We start from the raw sequence: 18,164 nt of genomic DNA on the forward strand, positions 1-18,164 counted from the left end.
TCAAAGAAAGATAGGAAAGGATTTGGATATTTCACCCTCTACTGTGTATAATATCATTAAACAATTCAAGGAGTCTGGAGGAATTTTGGTGTGTAAAGGGCTCAAGCCTAAGCTGAACACCTGTGATCTTCAATCCTTCAGATACATACTAGATTTATGGAAGAAAAAACAAATATAAACTTAGATGACATTTTATCAACTTGTTTCTTTCTTTGATTCATTTCTCAGAGCTACATTATGTGTTGGTAACAGTCACAACTTCAAAACAGGCTTCTAAGTAGGCATTGCTAATAGGGCTGCCACATCCAGACTGCTGCCAAAATACCAAGCTCCTTGAACACCAAACCTGCTCTAAAACTCAAACACACACTACATAAAAGAGAATGACTAATCCTTCAAAAGATACAGGACAATGTATTCTGGGTTTCATCCAATCGTATGCCATCCTATTAGAGGACCATTGTTTCAGTTTCACTGTGATTCCAAATGAGAACAAACTGAATAATAAACTGGAATTAATAGAATTCAGTACAAGGACAGAAGCTGCACAGTGGCATGGACAGCATTGCTGTCTCAGAGTTCCTGGTTCAATCCTGCTTGGATTACTGTCTCTTGAGTTTCAATGCGGGGCGGCACGGTGGTGTAGTGGTTAGCACTGTTGCCTCACAGCAAGAAGGTCCTGGATTTGATTCTAGTGGCTGATGAAGGCCTTTCTGTGTGGAGTTTGCATGTTCTCCCCGTGTCCGCGTGGGTTTCCTCCGGGTGCTCCGGTTTCCCCCACAGTCCAAAGACATGCATCTCATCTCATCTCATTATCTCTAGCCGCTTTATCCTTCTACAGGGTCGCAGGCAAGCTGGAGCCTATCCCAGCTGACTACGGGCGAGAGGCGGGGTACACCCTGGACAAGTCGCCAGGTCATCACAGGGCTGACACATAGACACAGACAATCATTCACACTCACATTCACACCTACGGTCAATTTAGAGTCACCAGTTAACCTAACCTGCATGTCTTTGGACTGTGGGGGAAACCGGAGCACCCAGAGGAAACCCACGCGGACACGGGGAGAACATGCAAACTCCGCACAGAAAGGCCCTCGCCGGCCCCGGGGCTCGAACCCAGGACCTTCTTGCTGTGAGGCGACAGCGCTAACCACTACACCACCGTGCCGTCTGTGTCTACCAAAGACATGCAGTTTAGGCTAATTGGTGGCTCTAAATTGACCGTAGGTGTGAATGTGAGTGTGAATGGTTGGTTGTCTCTGTGTCAGTCCTGCGATGACCTGGCGACTTGTCCAGGGTGTACCCCGCCTTTCGCCCGTAGTCAGCTGGGATAGGCTCCAACTTGCCTGCGACCTTGTACAGAATAAGCGGCTACAGATAACAGATGGAGTTTCAATGCAAGCTCTTCCCACCTCATAAAAACATGACGGTATTTTTTCCTGAATTGGTTCATCTAAGCTGTGTGAATGTGTGTACTATGAACTCATACAGGATGTTTTCCTCACCTTGCTCAGGGATAAGCTCCAGATCCACCACAGCCCTGACCAGGTTCAAGTGCTTACTAAAGAAAGAGGAATATTAGAAGGGCACTTGGTAGAGTGCATACCCCTGCCAAGCCACATATTTGGACTTGCATCAAAATCTAATTACTTGTTCCTTGGCCCATGGGCCACTTTTCCTTGAAATTTCATCAAAATCTGTTCATTGCTTTTTGAGTGATATTGGGAACAGACCAATAAATAAATAAATTTAAAAAATTATATATTTTCCTGGGCGGCATGGTGATGTAGTGGTTAGCGCTGTCGCCTCACAGCAAGAAGGTCCGGGTTCGAGCCCCGTGGCCGGCGAGGGCCTTTCTGTGTGGAGTTTGCATGTTCTCCCCGTGTCCGCGTGGGTTTCCTCCGGGTGCTCCGGTTTCCCCCACAGTCCAAAGACATGCAGGTTAGGTTAACTGGTGACTCTAAATTGACCGTAGGTGTGAATGTGAGTGTGAATGGTTGTCTGTGTCTATGTGTCAGCCCTGTGATGACCTGGCGACTTGTCCAGGGTGTACCCCGCCTTTCGCCCGTAGTCAGCTGGGATAGGCTTCAGCTTGCCTGCAACCCTGTAGAACAGGATAAAGCGACTAGAGATAATGAGAGGAGATATATTTTCCTGGATCCATATCAAAATCTAATCATTTGTTCCTTGGCCCATACCCCACCTTTCCTCAAAATTTCATCAAAATCTGTTCACTACTTTTTGAGTGATATTGGGAACAGGCCAAAAAATAAAAAAAAATTCCTGGATCCATATCAAAAGCTAATCACTTGTTCCTTGGCCCACCTTTCCTCAAAATCTGTTCATTACTTTTAGTTACGTTGAGAACAGACAAACAAATGGAAGCAAAAACAACCTCCTCCACCAAAGCTGCTGGAGGTAATAATCACTTGGATAACAAAGATCAAAGCAAGGACAAAATGACTCAAAGAACAAAGTGCGAAGGTAACGATTTTATTTATTCAACATTTGTTCTAGTTTTGCTCTTCCTCTTCATTCAGAACTTGAACATGATGGACAGTTAGATCTGTGCAGCCCCAAATGTACAGGCTATACACACACACACACAACATAAACTTTCTCCATAGGGAAAAAACACACTTTTTGTATATATAATATTAATGTGGACAGAGGTCAGAAAGGTTACCCCGTAGTATACAGTACTGTATATGATCCCCTAAAACAGTTTTCCCCGACAAGTCATTCATCTACATACCAAATCAAACATGCTGAACCATAAAAGGTGTTAAACTGGTTAAACATGTGCATCCTAGTGCGTGTTAAAACAAACTTCAAACAGATTTCACGAAAGATGAAGTTTAAATTCTCATTCATGAAGCGTCGAAATTAATAAGGGACTGTGCTAGGTTGAATGAGTGCTTGGTAATATTAATATTGTAAACTCGGGCTGTTCTTTTTGTGGGTCACATGAGTAATATCACAGTGTTCGAGGTTTGCACGTCAAATCTCAGAGGACATCCAGATTAGGTTGGACTTGCAGGTCTGTGGAGTGTTCAGTGTGGTTCAGTCAAGACCCAGGTGTTTGGATTGGACTATTATAAATATCCACCACCTTTGAGTAGTTCAGTGATGGGACCGGTCTTTCTGAATTTACACTCCTACAGGATCACATTCTTGTTGCAGCTTGATGTTTTCACAGAAGCTCTGGATGATGTACTGCATTTCCACTATGTACTATTAGTCACAAACACACTATCAAACACAGTCAAATTCATCAGCATTAATCAGATGGAAGTTGACAAAGTAGAATATGCCATACACACCTACCACAAGCGCACGCACACACACACACACACACACCCTCCCTCCTTAGTAACAATGACACTACACTCCTGCCAAACCTAAAGCTCACATTAAATCAGCTACATGATGAAGGCATTGAATGTGTTCCATCTCAACACAGAAAAAGTACATTCACAATAAAAGTTCAGGATCTCATATTTAATTCTTTTACTACACTGTAACCCCTCCATGGCACAGCGATAGCTACAGAACTGGGACCTCATGTTTTGCTGGCTAGGCTGGGCACTCGAGCAGAATCTCACTTCTGCAGCTAATGACTGGTGTGCCAGTGGAGAGTGCAGTTCCAGACAGAGGACACCAGAGGACGTCTGTGCAGCATGGAAGAGAACCGCAGTGCCACAGAGGCATGGTTAAAGGCACAGGAGATGATTTCACTCAAGTTCCTCGGTCCAAAATGCACTACATGCAATCATAAATCAAGAATGCAACACCCTGAAAATGTTAGATAGGGGAAGGGAAGGGGAAAAAAAAAAAAATTCATGAAAACATTCAAGAAAATTGCATGCTGAATTCCTGCAACAGATACTTTCTGTTAAAGGTCAAATAAAAACGTTGAAATGCCACGTAAAAGGGCAGTTACACAATTGATACGGTGCTAGAACTCGATTTTGAAATTAAATTCATCACAAACCATGGTTTATAAAAACTGTCCTATGAGCTGATGAGTAGGAAGTACACTAAGGTTCTGAACTAAACCACAGAACACTACAGTCACACAATCTATACCGTCAGGCACACGACACAGTAGCTTGCGAAGATCGTCAAGGTTACCACACGACTCCCAAATTTCTGCTCCTGGGGCGAGGTGATGGAACAATACTTCTATGACAATAACCAATTTTATTAAAAAGCAACTGATTGCAAGTTAAATTATAAATTTGTACCAAATGGATAATTTTCCCTTTCGTTCTGTGATCATTTACTTTTGGATCCAAATATAATCAGATTTTGTACAGTTTTTAACTGCAGCACTGAATTTACTGGCACTTTGTGAGCAAACGTAAATATGATATTTTGTGAAAACGTCTTGAATTATTGTGATATTTTTGCCACATCATCCACCTTTCTGTTCACCATCTCTCTTTCTCTCGCACACACAGACACACATAGCAGCATGAAAGAGGACATCACAATCTAATCTCATCCACACAAAAGGATACAAAACTTTTTTTTTTCCTTTTACCATACAACGTAACAGCTATATATAAATTTAGATAAATTTGTCTTAGAATCTTCATATATTCATTTTTATTTGGAATGTACTGCTTTTGTCTGCTGTAATGCTGGATGTGACTAGCAGGGACTCCCGTTCTCATGCCAGCTTCAATGTGCTGACGGGGAAAGAGGGCATGGTCACCATGGTAACTGGGTTGAGGACAGTCTGACCCACCAGCTGCGGGTGATGTGTGAGCACCTGATGCCCAACGGGCGTCTGTTTGGCCAACGCTGGGGCACCGTTAGCCTGACCATGCGAGAGAGTGTGTGAGATGGTAACTGGTTGTGGGTATAGTGTGGGAAGGTGCGTCACTGGGTGCACTGTGATGTGCCCGATGGTCTGAGGTCCAGGTGCCAGCTGTATAGCACTGGTGGTAGAGGACGGGGAAGAAGTGGTGGAAGGGGCGATGTGGGCGATGTGCTTGGTGCCCGTCTGGGTGACGTGATTGACTGCCTGGATGACAGAGGCGTGTGAAGAAGCGTGTGTGATTACTGTTGGCTGGATGGTGGGAGTGGCTACGATATGTCCGTATGCCAAGCTCTGAGGGGCCACCATGGTCTGGGGCTGCTGGGCCACTGCTGCCTGTGCAGAGGGCAAGGCGAGTGAGGGCGAGGAAGGCTGGACAGAGGCTGAGGCAGATGATGCAATAACAGTTGGTGGAGGCTGGGAGGGTTTGGATGGGACAGAAAGAGTTTGGGACTGAGATGGAGATGGCTTCCTGAGCTCTGGCTGAAGCACTCTGGGTAATGAGTGAGAAGAGGTCAGCATGCCCTCTTCTTCGATGTCCTCATCAATGTTATCTTCACCTTCTGTGGGAAGCAAAAGAAAAACAGATAAGGATGCAATGAATTGCTCTGAAGCATAGTTAAAGCTGATTTGGTGATTCAATTCTCCGCTTTAAAAAAAATATATAAAAATCACATGCGCAGGTGAAATGGCTTACCTGAGGCTGTGGAGGTGGATGCTTGGTCATCTTCAGGTTGAACGGTCTGACGCACCAGCCGCTCAACCTCCATCATGTCCATCCACTGGCTGAGCTCGTTCTTCAGCTCAGCCAGCCTCTGCTGGGTCGAGATCTTCTCACGGGCCAGGCGCTCCATTTCATGTTCATACTCCTTCTCTTTCCTCTTCAGAGTCTGTGGACAGAACAAAAGGAGTGAATACTTTCTCTTACACACGATTGTACAAGAGTGATGTGCATGCAGGGATGAATAACTACATTACTAAAGTTTATATTCTTTTATTAAAACGCTGGGGAATCCGAAACACAAAGCCCTTTGTTGTCTGGTCTGTTGTCTGTCCCCAAATTTAAACTATCCCCTATGGGTTCAAGGGCATTTAGTGCTGCAGCTCCCAAGCTGTGGAATTCTCTCCTACAGTTTCTTCAAGATTGTACAATTATTCCCAAACACAAAAATAATCTCAAATATCATCCCTTTGCTCTCTGCTATCCCTCCTCCTGATCACTTCCATCTTTCATTGCTTTGAGCTAGTCTGTTATCTTTATGCTCATGCAAGTTGTCATCTTGTTTTTTTGTGTCTCCTATCCGTCACGTTTTCTTTTAGTTGATTTGCTTATCTTTCTATAGTGCCATTACTTTGTAAAGTGTCCTTGGGATGGTGAAAGGCACTACATAAATGAAACAACTTCTTGTTAACATGATTTGCACCATGCATGTGGACCAGGCTTTGACTCACCCAGCCTTTAGCAACTGGGTGCAAATGTATTGGAAACCAAAATAAGTGAAACTGGGGGGAGGGATAATCATCTCAGGCATGGAAGTATTGACTAAAACGGTGACTTTTCTGCTATACCAAACAGCAAAACAGACATGATGTGTCATGGTTAAAGACTGCAAAGCCATAGTTTATATCACACAACACCTACAGAAAAAGTATCTGGAAACTCTGAGAGCTCAGAATGCTCAAAGAACGTTTGGCTAATACAGGTATTATATGGCCAACAATGCAGAAAGAGTTAAATAGTTTGTCCAACTTTCTATAGAAAACAGTATAAAGTAAAGCAATCCATGCTGAAGAATCCTGACAATTAGATATTATACAGTCCGTCCTTACAGTGCCATAAAATTGTCTACAAATCGTTTTCATTTTCCACATACACAGCCTTGCCATACACTTGCCGTGAGAATGGAGAATTCTCGCCAGCCAAGTCATTTACTTTAGTCCTAGATTTAATCCAGAACCAGACACACAACATTTCATTTCTATTTAAATAGTGTATAAAGACGGTTCTTGAAATTAGATGTCACAAGCCTATTAATGCTCTCCGAAATGGAAATAAAGCACAATATTGAGGTCATGGCTGGTGGAAGGAAAGATCTCCCTGTTTTACAGCAGAAAAACAGGTCACTGGGGTCCGAGGTCAGCATTCAGTGTGTGCACTTCTCTTGACCTCAATTTCTTTACATAACGCCGTCGCAGAAACCTTTCCCATCTGCACTAGAGCCGAATGAGTACAAAGGAGTCCTGCTTTAAATCAGCAACACTTTGGCTGCTTCTCTGTTACCTTCTTAGAATTGCAAAGATTGTTAGATTCATGACAAAAAAAAAAAAAAAAACAAGAGCAAGCCTGTGTATGACTAATCAGTCATGCTTCCTTATAAAGACCACTGTTTACGCGTTCCTCACAAAGCCCTCCCGTTCCTGGTTCCCACTTCATACTCGTGCAGCGATGTAAAGCCCTGCCCACTTCTGGGAAGAAGGCAGTTCCACCAACTCTGCACGAATAAACCGGTTCAGTCAGTACAGCAGTGTGGTGGGTGGAGCTTGTGGGATGTGAGCTGAACCAATCGTAGGTGGACATCTGGGTAAAGAGCACTGAGTCAGAGGCCCCACGCATACTAGTGCAGAAGGAAGATGATCACAGCTCCATTCCGCCTCAACACCACATGCTAGAATAGATCATTCCTGATTTCATCTGCAATAGTAGTAGTCGTCCCAGAGAGAGGGATGGTGGGGTGGGGTGTATGTTAAGCACTGGGCTTGCCTTAGTGACCTGGTTTCGAGGTTTAATCAGCTGCTACAGGATCCCCATGCTGACAATAAGTCCACACGTCCAAGTTCTTTTAAGGAGCTTTGAGAAGGATGGATAAAGATTAATACGTCTGTACAAACAGAACATCCTGGTTCCTAAAGAATAGTGATTTCATTGCTGATCACAATTATTAAACGATTTAGGAACAAAACAACAGTGCTTCACATTGTATAGGCCCACATTATATGAAACACTTCAATGAGGAATTATAATGCAACAACATTCATAAAAACCCAGTAAACTACCTTCCACTGAGCTCACCAATATCAGCTAATCATGTTTAATTACAATTACAAAACAATTAATGTGTAGCATAGTTTATAACCATGTAGTGATAATGAAAATGGCTTAACATTTCAGCTTTAAGTGGTCTCGGAGGTGTAACGAGGCTCTCGGCTGCAGGGCTAAACACGGCTTGGTCCCATAAGCTCCATCTAAGGCTGCACCTGTCTGAAGCTTTTATCCTGGATTAGAAACCCAGTCTGTGATCTTTCACTTCCAAATATAACGCATTAAAAACTGAGATGGACTCGCTTTCAGAACCACTAGTTACCCATAGTAGGGTTTATTCCACACAGCTAAGGGAATAAGCTTCACAAACAGGAGGTCTAAGCTGTCTATCGGCTGAAAGAACTGAATTTATTACGAAGAAAGAATATAAATAATCCATCTGTCAGAGTATTTGAAGTTTGTAGATGCATGCCTTGATTCACACTTGTCTGGGAAGGAAAACATTTTTGGAAAAATTTGTATCGTACTTTACAATGAGAAAAAGTTTCGCCAGCATGTCAGCCTGCCTAAATATTACCTTCACAACACCTAGTAGTGCATTCAGATATCCTCTCCTCACGTACACCAATTTTTCAATAACAGTTGTACCAAATATGATCGGGGACATTAACCATGACATTGTATGTTGACCTGGTATAGTTTGTTTAAAATCTCATCTCATCTCATTATCTCTAGCCGCTTTATCCTTCTACAGGGTCGCAGGCAAGCTGGAGCCTATCCCAGCTGACTATGGGCGAAAGGCAGGGTACACCCTGGACAAGTCGCCAGGTCATCACAGGGCTGACACATAGACACAGACAACCATTCACACTCACATTCACACCTACGCTCAATTTAGAGTCACCAGTTAACCTAACCTGCATGTCTTTGGACTGTGGGGGAAACCGGAGCACCCAGAGGAAACCCACGCGGACACGGGGAGAACATGCAAACTCCACACAGAAGGGCCCTCGCCGGCCCCGGGGCTCGAACCCAGGACCTTCTTGCTGTGAGGCGACAGCGCTAACCACTACACCACCGTGCCGCCCTTGTTTAAAATCATAAAGCAATTAAGTATTCTTTTACAAGTTCGGGATGAGCAACCATATATTGTTGGCTGTATTTAGTGAGCAAAGAACAGTGCATGAGTGATTTACACCTCTGATAAACAAGACCCATTCCTGTAAATAAACCTGAATGGTATGAGGAGATTGGACATGACCAGTTATTTCCATATGCAGGATTTTCAAGGACAGAATTTAATAGCACTCTGCTTTTTCAGAAGCGTTTGGGAGAAATATCAGAATTGCCAGCTAGACAGCATATATAAAATAAAACGTGTGTTAAATAATAGCAACATCTATACAGTGGGAAACTCTGCCAAGGACGGTCCCAAGCCCAGCTGAAAAAGGAGGGTTGGGTGTGGGGCTAGCTATCCCACCCCGTTAAACAAAGCTAGCTACAAAAACACCAAGAGGAAATCAAGACATCGTAAAACCTCCTGTGGAGCAGAAGGGCAAATGCTTGTTTGGTCTTGATTTTCAGTAAGAGTACAGACCATGAAAGCAGGGCCTCACAATCCTTCTGGATTTTTGGGATTTAAGCAGGTGTCAGAAAAGTTACCACAGGGATAACTGGCTTGTGGCGGCCAAGCGTTCATAGCGACATCGCTTTTTGATCCTTCGATGTCGGCTCTTCCTATCATTGTGAAGCAGAATTCACCAAGTGTTGGATTGTTCACCCACTAACAGGGAACGTGAGCTGGGATTAGACCGTCGTCAGACAGGTTAGTTTTACCCTACTGATGATGCGTTGTTGCAATAGTAATCCTGCTCAGTACTAGTCTGGTTAACACCAGACCATATCACAAGTGAAATATGGTCTGGAATCCGCCTACTGAATTTCTCGTAGGGGAGGTGTGGTTTACGATTGTCAACGGCCGTTTATTGGACGTTGCGAATGTCTATCATTTGGCGTATACGTAGCCCATGGCCAATCATGGCAGTTGTACCCGGTGACGTAGTTAGAGCGACGAAGAGGCGAAGAAGAGAAGAGAAAGAGAAAGAGAAGGCAAAACAAAAATAGGAAAACAATGGCACCGAACGATTACTGCCGTTTGTGCAAGACAAATATGAGAGAAGCTGGACCCTCCGCCGCCATGTTAAATGTGATCCGTAAACAGTCCCAAATAAACTACAAGCTTCCGTTTGTTGAGTAGTACGCGTCACCGTCTTTCCACCCCTCCCCACTCTCTGATTGGCTCCCTAACTCAGGCGAGCCTTTAGACCATAGTTTCCATGCTGTCTTTTCAGATCGGAACGATTGTGCAAAGCAGCATGGGATTTCCCAGGCTAGCTCAGTATGAGAGGAACCACAGGTTCAGACATTTGGTGCGTGTGCTTGGCTGATACAGTGGGAACTATGCTATCAGTTTTCACTGAACAGTGACGATACACTAGTTCAAAAGAGATGAAATTCCACCAAAAATACTAGATTTCGTACAGAACATCCAAATTCAGGTCCAAGGTCCAGATGAATATACAGTTGGCTTCTGCATAGAGCAAATGGTTATCAGAGGCTGGGACATGCATCACATCGCATCGCATCACATCACATCTGAGTTGACTACAACGCTCATCCTGTCCCTCTCCATGTGCACCAGGACAGCGTGATCACAGCATACCACCACGACAGACAGGGCTTTCACTTGACAGACAACAAAGCCGTTAAAGGGCATTTGAAAAGAAGAAAAAAAAAAAAAAGAATGGACAGACAGGATCATGCACTAGCCAACACACAGCATTTACCTCAAGGGTCCCTCCCCATTCTGGTGCAACCACCAATAAGATGCTGGGTTCCCTTGCCGTTGTCAAGACAACAGCTTAAAAAAAAAAAAAAAAAGGGGACACCTTCTCCTTGGTAACCGGATCCCTGGTCACACAGCGAGGTTGAGAACAGAGTTCAGGTGCAGAGCGAAGGCCGGTCTCGCTGTAGCCACTAATCACAGGTTTTTCCACAGACAGCAGCACTAACCACAAATTACTGAACTCTTAAAGCTCTCTACATTTTACTCAGCAGCTGTGGTCTAAGCTGTGAACGACAGTTCCCATTTTCTCATGCTCATAAATGCTTGTAAAGCAACAATAATAGCAGTGTGGTCCTCACAACGCCGCTGAACTTGGTTTAAAAAAAAGGAAAACTACTGAACTTTCTTGTTATATTTTCTAGTAGGTGTGGGGGGAAAAAAAAGTGCAGGTTGTGTTATAAGGACTGCAGAATGAACAGTGTGTGTCTTTCAAGCTCAGGGGAATAAATTAATACTGCTAATGGCACAAGAGCTTTTTTGTGATGCGAAAACAAGGCACCTGTGTTTTTCCTGCGATTTCACAACCCAGTAAACATAACAAAAGGCAAAATCAACACATTGGACTAGGCTAACTAAACCATTAGCCTCTCCTCTGAAATTGTGTCAGGATTAAAATTTTAACATTTACCAAATGTAACACTGATATTTATCAAAGAAAAATGTGCAATATTTAGTTTTGAGAAGGCATTCCTCGGTCAGGAACCTATCAGTTAGGTTCTTTAGCTCGCTCGTTACTCAGCTAAATTTCAAGCTAACTCATAGATCACTTGTAATCTGCTGCTTTTAGCTGTGCTAAGAGCAACATGGAGAAAAAACAACAACAAAATATTGCTCTATAAAATGAACCAACATATTTTGAGTCTGTCTATCATACCTGACAATTGAGTCAAAAATGTCAGTTTATTTAAATTAGATATATTTTAGTTTACTCCATGCTATGCTAGTTTGCAGGATTCTGCTGAGGAGAAAACAGGCATTCAGTTTTTTGTTGCGTTCAAATCATGCTAGCTTTAGCAGTTACATTAAAATTTAGTTTTAAACTAAATGTTTAAGTTTATTTCCTGTGAAGCTAGTTTGTAGTAGAGCAACGGCTACAATTATCAACAGTCCATAATTATCGACACCTTTTCAGATTTAGCAATAAACAATTTTACAAAACGTGAGTTTCAGTTACAACAGTTATTATTGGTTAATTAATCAACTGGAAGACACACCCCCCCCCTCGCCCTTTGATTTTCCGTTATCTGAGATTTTATTTATTTATTTATTTATTTATTTTAATTTATTTTTTTATTTTTTAGCACGATCAGCAATTTGAGGAAAACCCGGACGTTATCATCGCAGGTAAGCATGGTGGAAAGATCATGGACATGTTTTTACTGATCAAATTCACCGATATTTCATGATATCCTTGTTGTAACTTACTTTGTCTCTTACTCTTTCATTTGGCAGTCGCCATTTTGTATCTAAACGCGCGTTTGAGAAGTCACGTGAGGTGTCGATAATAGTGACCACTTTCACCGGTGTCCACCATTATTGACACGCTGTGGAATTAAGTGACATTTACAACTGTTATGGATCGATTTTTGTGCAACATTGTTGAAGTAGATAGAGTACTTTTATAAAAAAAAAAAAAGAAGGGGGCTGTGATTTAGATTTTTTTTCTGATTCATAACAGAATGGAATGTTTATAGAGTATTCGGAATCTGATTGCAATAAATAGAATTAGACCAGAATTAAATTCCTAGCATATTAAAAAAAAAATTACATGCTTGAAATATTCAGATTTTTCTATTCCATTCAGAAAATATTTTTGCAGTTTGTTGTAAATATCTACCACTTTTTTTTTTCCCCCACAGTCCGGTTTCTATCAAATCCTGCGCTCTGATTGGCTGGCAAGTAACCCCAGTTACGGACCCCGGTTATGGACCTCTGGCAACTCGCTTGTTCACAACAAACATAGTAGAATTTTTTGTCAACATTTCTCTTTTTTTTAATAAGATTTATTTAAAAGAAGATTATCAAAAATCTTATACATTTTTGCCAGCATTTCTCAGTATAATTGCATTAATTTTACAGCATGGACAGTGATAACGACAGTGTTCACAGCGAAAGTGAGTTTTACTACCCTGAGGAAGACAAAATAAAAGAAAACATTTTGGAAGAAAGCTAAAAACCTGTAACTGTTGCTAATGCCGAGCAAAAACATGGCTGAATCCTGAATGACTCCATTTTGTATAAATAGGGGACTACATAGGCGGCAAAATGTAGTTTTTTTTCCTGCCATGGAAGTGCACTTGTATACCGAGGAGAAAGCCATTTGCATTACAGCCGTGAATGAGGATTCAAAATGGCGGCTCACCTCGGCTCGGTTTTCCCTTTCGGGCGCTCTCGTTTTGTTAGAATTTGGTAAAGAAAAAAATAAATGTATTATTTACCAGCTTAAGGTCGGTCCGTATGGTGAAATACCGTGACCTCAGCCTCGGTCAGTACTTTCAAGACCTCGGTCATGGTATTTCATGATACGGACCTCCCAGCTGGTAAAGAACATATATATTACAATCTCAGTAGACATTTTATATTTTTAGATGTGAATTTAAACTTTCAGTTAAAAAACAACCACTTGTTCGAAAATACTGAAGCTTCACCAATCTGAATCTAACTGCAACAAATTAGAGCACTGTTTGAATTACTGGTAAACTATAAAACTAGAAATTAATACAAACAATGAATGATTAACAAAATGTGATCTACGAAAATACTTAGAAAGTGGAACAAAAAAAAGATTTTCTGACTCAGGTTAAACATTATCAGTTCATTTGTTTACAAACATTAGAATTACTTCCTCATTTACGTAAACACCGACATCGATATATTTATATAAAAGATATTTTGTACTAAATACAAGTCTATGTAAAACAAATTTTAAATAAAAACCTGTTTTGTTAATTTAATAACACATACCAATTTTTTTAAATTAAAAAAATAATAATAATCTGGATGTCGATAATTGTGGAACGGTGTCGATAACTGTGGACAAAGATGTTGATAATTGTGAAATGGTGTCACGTGATCTAATATACTAAGTAACTGGGAATCAACTCTTTTTTTTTTTTTTCCAGTGGAAGTTTGAGTAATTATTCATGTACAATTTATGTATTGAAAGTCTTTTCTACGTTTGCAACGGCCAAAAGATCGTTAAGCTGTCGATAATTGTAGCCATCACTCTAGCCTGTTTACTAGCAAACTAAAAGTCACAAACGACCCAATATGAGGACGCATATCGAATCCGACATAGATTCTGTTGCTTTCTTAGAGAAGACTATTTTCTTTATTGTGCTACTATATCTGAATCATCAGTTAGAAAGCATTAGAGTTCAACAAGTGAGGTGGCATCTTTATATGAAGTGAGTTTTAGCAGATTAATTGCAAATATATTGTCAGATTAAAGCTGATAACTGTTTTTGAGGGGGAAAATGGGTGATACCGAAGAAAAAAAAGGTTTATCATCATCATGACCATCATCGTTTAGAGAGATGTGTATAAACTCCCCCTCCTCCCTCCCTTTCCCCCAGTCTAGACTCAAAGCCTCCAGCCGCACCTGTGTGCAAGTGGAGCAGGTCATGCTCTGTGGAGAAGGTCGGCACTTCTTGGGCATAATCACATGCAATGCGAGTGAGAAGCACATGGCTAGATCCAAGAGGAGGGACGGCCTTGCCCGACTCGACTCTGTGGGGTGCTTACTGACTCATTTCTGCAGCACAGAGAATGCAAACAGAGGAAAGGGAGAGCAAAAGAAATGGGTTGAAGGCAGCAAGGAAGAGAGCAGCTGCACACAGAGCCACGTTGCAGACATGCTGCATAAACAATCATTCAGAGAGGGCTGTCTTGTGACTCATTACCTGCAGTGGAGACCAAACAAAACAAAAACAGCCTCAATTGATGCTTCCTTTGACACAAAGGTGGAGGTAGTAAAATATGTATCCTAAAATATACTAGTTATCACCTCAAGGAGAAAAGGACATCATCGAGCACATCACTTTGTGCAATACAAGTCAGTCAGTCAAACAGACTGAGTTAATCAAAAAAAAGAAGACAGTCATTATGCTCAATAAGAATAGAAGCTATGGCAGCGATTACTGTCTGGGATGAGATGAAAATAGCCCCTTTTACACAGCCTGAGCCACTGAACCAGAATGATTGAGAGTAACAGTCAAAATCACTGTCTGTCTAAAACAGACAGGCAGAACTGCAGGACAGAGGTGTGATGTTTCTGACATTCTGCTTTCCGAAACCAACGCAAATTCAAACGTCTCCATCTACGCCGTCCAAGGTCCACGTGCTTCTCTACCTCAAACTGATTCATAATTCTCTTCACTTTCTCCTCCAACATATTTCTGATCACACAAACGTGTTGCTTGCACGAGTCTCTCCACTCCTCTCTGCCTCATTACCTTTCACTCTGATTCTCTGATGGGAAGCCATGGCCTAAAGGTTCGAGAAGCAGCTTTGAGACCCAAAGGTTGCCGGTTCGATTCCCTGGACAAGCAGGAATGGCCAAAGTGCCCTTGAGCAAGGCACCGAACCCCTAACTGCTCCCCAAATGCTGGCTCGCGAGGTAAAAACGCACACTGGGGCAGCTTTATTTGGTTCACTGTAAATCACTAAAGCTGGAATATTGATGTGCCTTCTTTGCGCCAGCATTATGGAATAATAATAATAAGTTAAATTTATATAGCGCCTTTCAAGAAACCCAAGGACGCTTTACAATTATAGACAAGGGAAAAAATAAATTAATTAATAAAAAGTAAAAAGTCCACCAAGTAGGGGTCAGGATGTAATTCCCGTGGTGTAGCAGCCACAGTCCCACCAAAAGGCGCACAAAAACAAGTCCCACATCTCCAGCACTGCCGCCGTGACGCCGCCAGCAACATCGCTCGAACACCATGCCATGGATCCACAAAGCGAGCACAGAAGCTCCACCACGCAGAGCGCTAGTATGTCCCAAACCGCCTGCACAGCCGCCGCGACACCACCGAGCAACATCGCTCGGAACATCACGCCAAGCACTAAAGGACAGAGGGCTGGACAACCATGATGTAAAATGAGCAACAGGCTCACTGCAGTCCATAGCTGGGAGCGCAGGCATCACCCACAGCGAACCAAGGCCTGGAGGGAACCGACACCCAAAACTAGGTCTGGAGCTACACCACAACCGACGGACAAAACACTCAAACAAACCTCAAACTACACAAACACACAGAAAATAAATAAATAAATAAATAGAAAAATAAAATAAAAATAAAATAAAAAAGCTCTGTGGAAAACGGGCTAATGACAGTACAGAAAGCTGAGTCTACCGGTTTTGTTTTTTATTTTCCTTCGTTGCAGATGCAAACCCCCTGTGGGAAAAACAGCCAAGCTACCAGGACACAGCCATTTTGACTGCTAAACTCAATGATGGTCAAGAATGAGCCCCAAAGATGCAGTCAAGATAAAACTCTTTTGAGAAGTGTGACTCAGTGTTACCGTGACGACTCACTGCGGTATTTCACAACTGTTGGTTCCCTGAGTACTGTTGTGATTATGCAGCAATATGACAAAACCTAAATGGTGAGAAACCACAAAGCAGCTGCACAGTTAAGACTGAAAAACCACAATGTTTGGCAGTCTGCAGGAACGCAAGCTGTGAATGCTGACAGAACACTTGGCATCTGATTGGCTCCCTTCCACAACTGGTCAGCACAACACTGAATCTCACTTCCTGACTTAATATTAATAAAACTACAACACATAGGGCTTTTAAATTTATTCAAACTGAAATCATACAGGGCTTTAAAAAAAATCAGCAACACCATTCAAAGAGAGCTAGTCTCTGAGCCTCAAAGCAAAACATCACGCATGAAGAAACTCCGCCTCTGTGAAGCCCATAGTCGTTTGCAAGATGTAAATCACAAGGCACAAGGAACATGCCATTCTTGAGGAAAGATGTAAAAGCCCAGAAATGTTGTTGGTTTTACAGGGTCGTAAACATGGTCAGAGGTTTTGCAGAGGCTGCCAGTCTAAGCTGTAGCTCATGCACTCGCTGCATCTGGAGCTGCGTAGCTGAGCGCTGGATCACAGAGATGGGGGTGAAGGAGGGCTGACGTCACATGTCTCAGGCTAGCCATGTGCTCAGCGCTCATGTGGCCAGGACTAGAATGAGGCAGAAGCAGGATGAGTAAGTCAAAGAGATTATAAGGGAGGGAGGGAGGGAGGATGGGCTAAAGCACATGACAGGAAGTCATAAGATTTTACAGGAACACACAGGAATGCCACGGCATACGTACAGGAAAAAGATCACCTGCACAATAAATCAATGGATGAAGGAGAAAAAAAAATCTGCACAGGATCATTAAAAGCTAAATAAATTAACAAATGAGGGGAAAACCCACAAGACGTTTAGTCGCTTTCTTCAGACGTTCACAAAGAAGTGAAACAAGGAAGTGTGACCTTTACATAAGCTTAAGTTCCAGGGTCATGTGGTGCAGAAGCGCAGACAAAAGTACAGATCACGGAAAGACAAAGATGAAGCAAAATGAAAAAAGTAACCCAAAGCCACTAATCCTTAATAACAGATTCAGTCCTCCGAAGGGAGTGTGCACAGATCTCACCGCCTGAACTGCCTTCCCTCAGTCACAGAGCTGCTGCTACAACACGTCACAAACCACCAGCACTAACACACACACACACACACACACACACACACACACACAACCTAATAACGGCACTCTCTTGGGACACACGCATGCACTAGTCTGCTTGGACAGACTGAGTTACAGTCATTCTGTACTCATGCTGTCCATTAAGAAAACAACTCAAATGTCGGTTTATCACAATAACCACCGGTTTCAAACACGAGCAAACAAACACCAAAGAAGTAGTGGCAGGGACACACTACACAGCCAGGAAAACTCCAAGGGAAGAACATATTTAAAGTGAAACAGGAACAGGCTATTGAGTTAATACATTTCATATCTGCAATAAACCTCATTGACGAAAGATGGATGCTGATATTTGTTTAAAAAAAGGGGGGAGGAGGATATTACATGGTCGCATGAACATATGAGGTTTATTTTCGAGTGGTGAATGTATATTCACGAGTGAGCAAGGCAAACAAGTGAAAATATTTTCAACACAAGAAGATAAACTTCATATCTTTGCGCCACCGTGTAATGTTCTTTATATTATACAGACACACCCACACAAAAAACCCCACAACACAATGCAAGTTCATCAAAAGAATTTTAATTTCGAACCGGTTCAACATTTTGACAACACGCTTCAAAATCAGCAGGAAAACACTGGGAGTGACGTCATCGGAGTGAAATATCGGGAATTATTATTACACA

At 42.3% G+C, this 18,164-nt stretch overlaps 1 protein-coding gene across 1 annotated transcript in view; it reads right to left on the reverse strand.

Moving 5' to 3' along the window:
- Positions 1–2,480: 2,480 nt before the first annotated feature.
- Positions 2,481–18,164, reverse strand: part of mnta (MAX network transcriptional repressor a) — a 40,030-nt gene continuing 24,346 nt past the window's right edge. The window contains exons 5-6 of the mRNA XM_060943970.1: positions 5,526–5,718; positions 2,481–5,391 (exon numbers count right to left, since the gene is read on the reverse strand). Coding sequence (XP_060799953.1) covers positions 4,679–5,391; positions 5,526–5,718 — 906 coding nt within the window. The 3' untranslated portion in view covers positions 2,481–4,678. The remainder of the gene's footprint in view (positions 5,392–5,525; positions 5,719–18,164) is intronic.

Source organism: Neoarius graeffei, chromosome 17, assembly GCF_027579695.1.
Source record: "Neoarius graeffei isolate fNeoGra1 chromosome 17, fNeoGra1.pri, whole genome shotgun sequence".
NCBI lineage: Eukaryota > Metazoa > Chordata > Actinopteri > Siluriformes > Ariidae > Neoarius > Neoarius graeffei.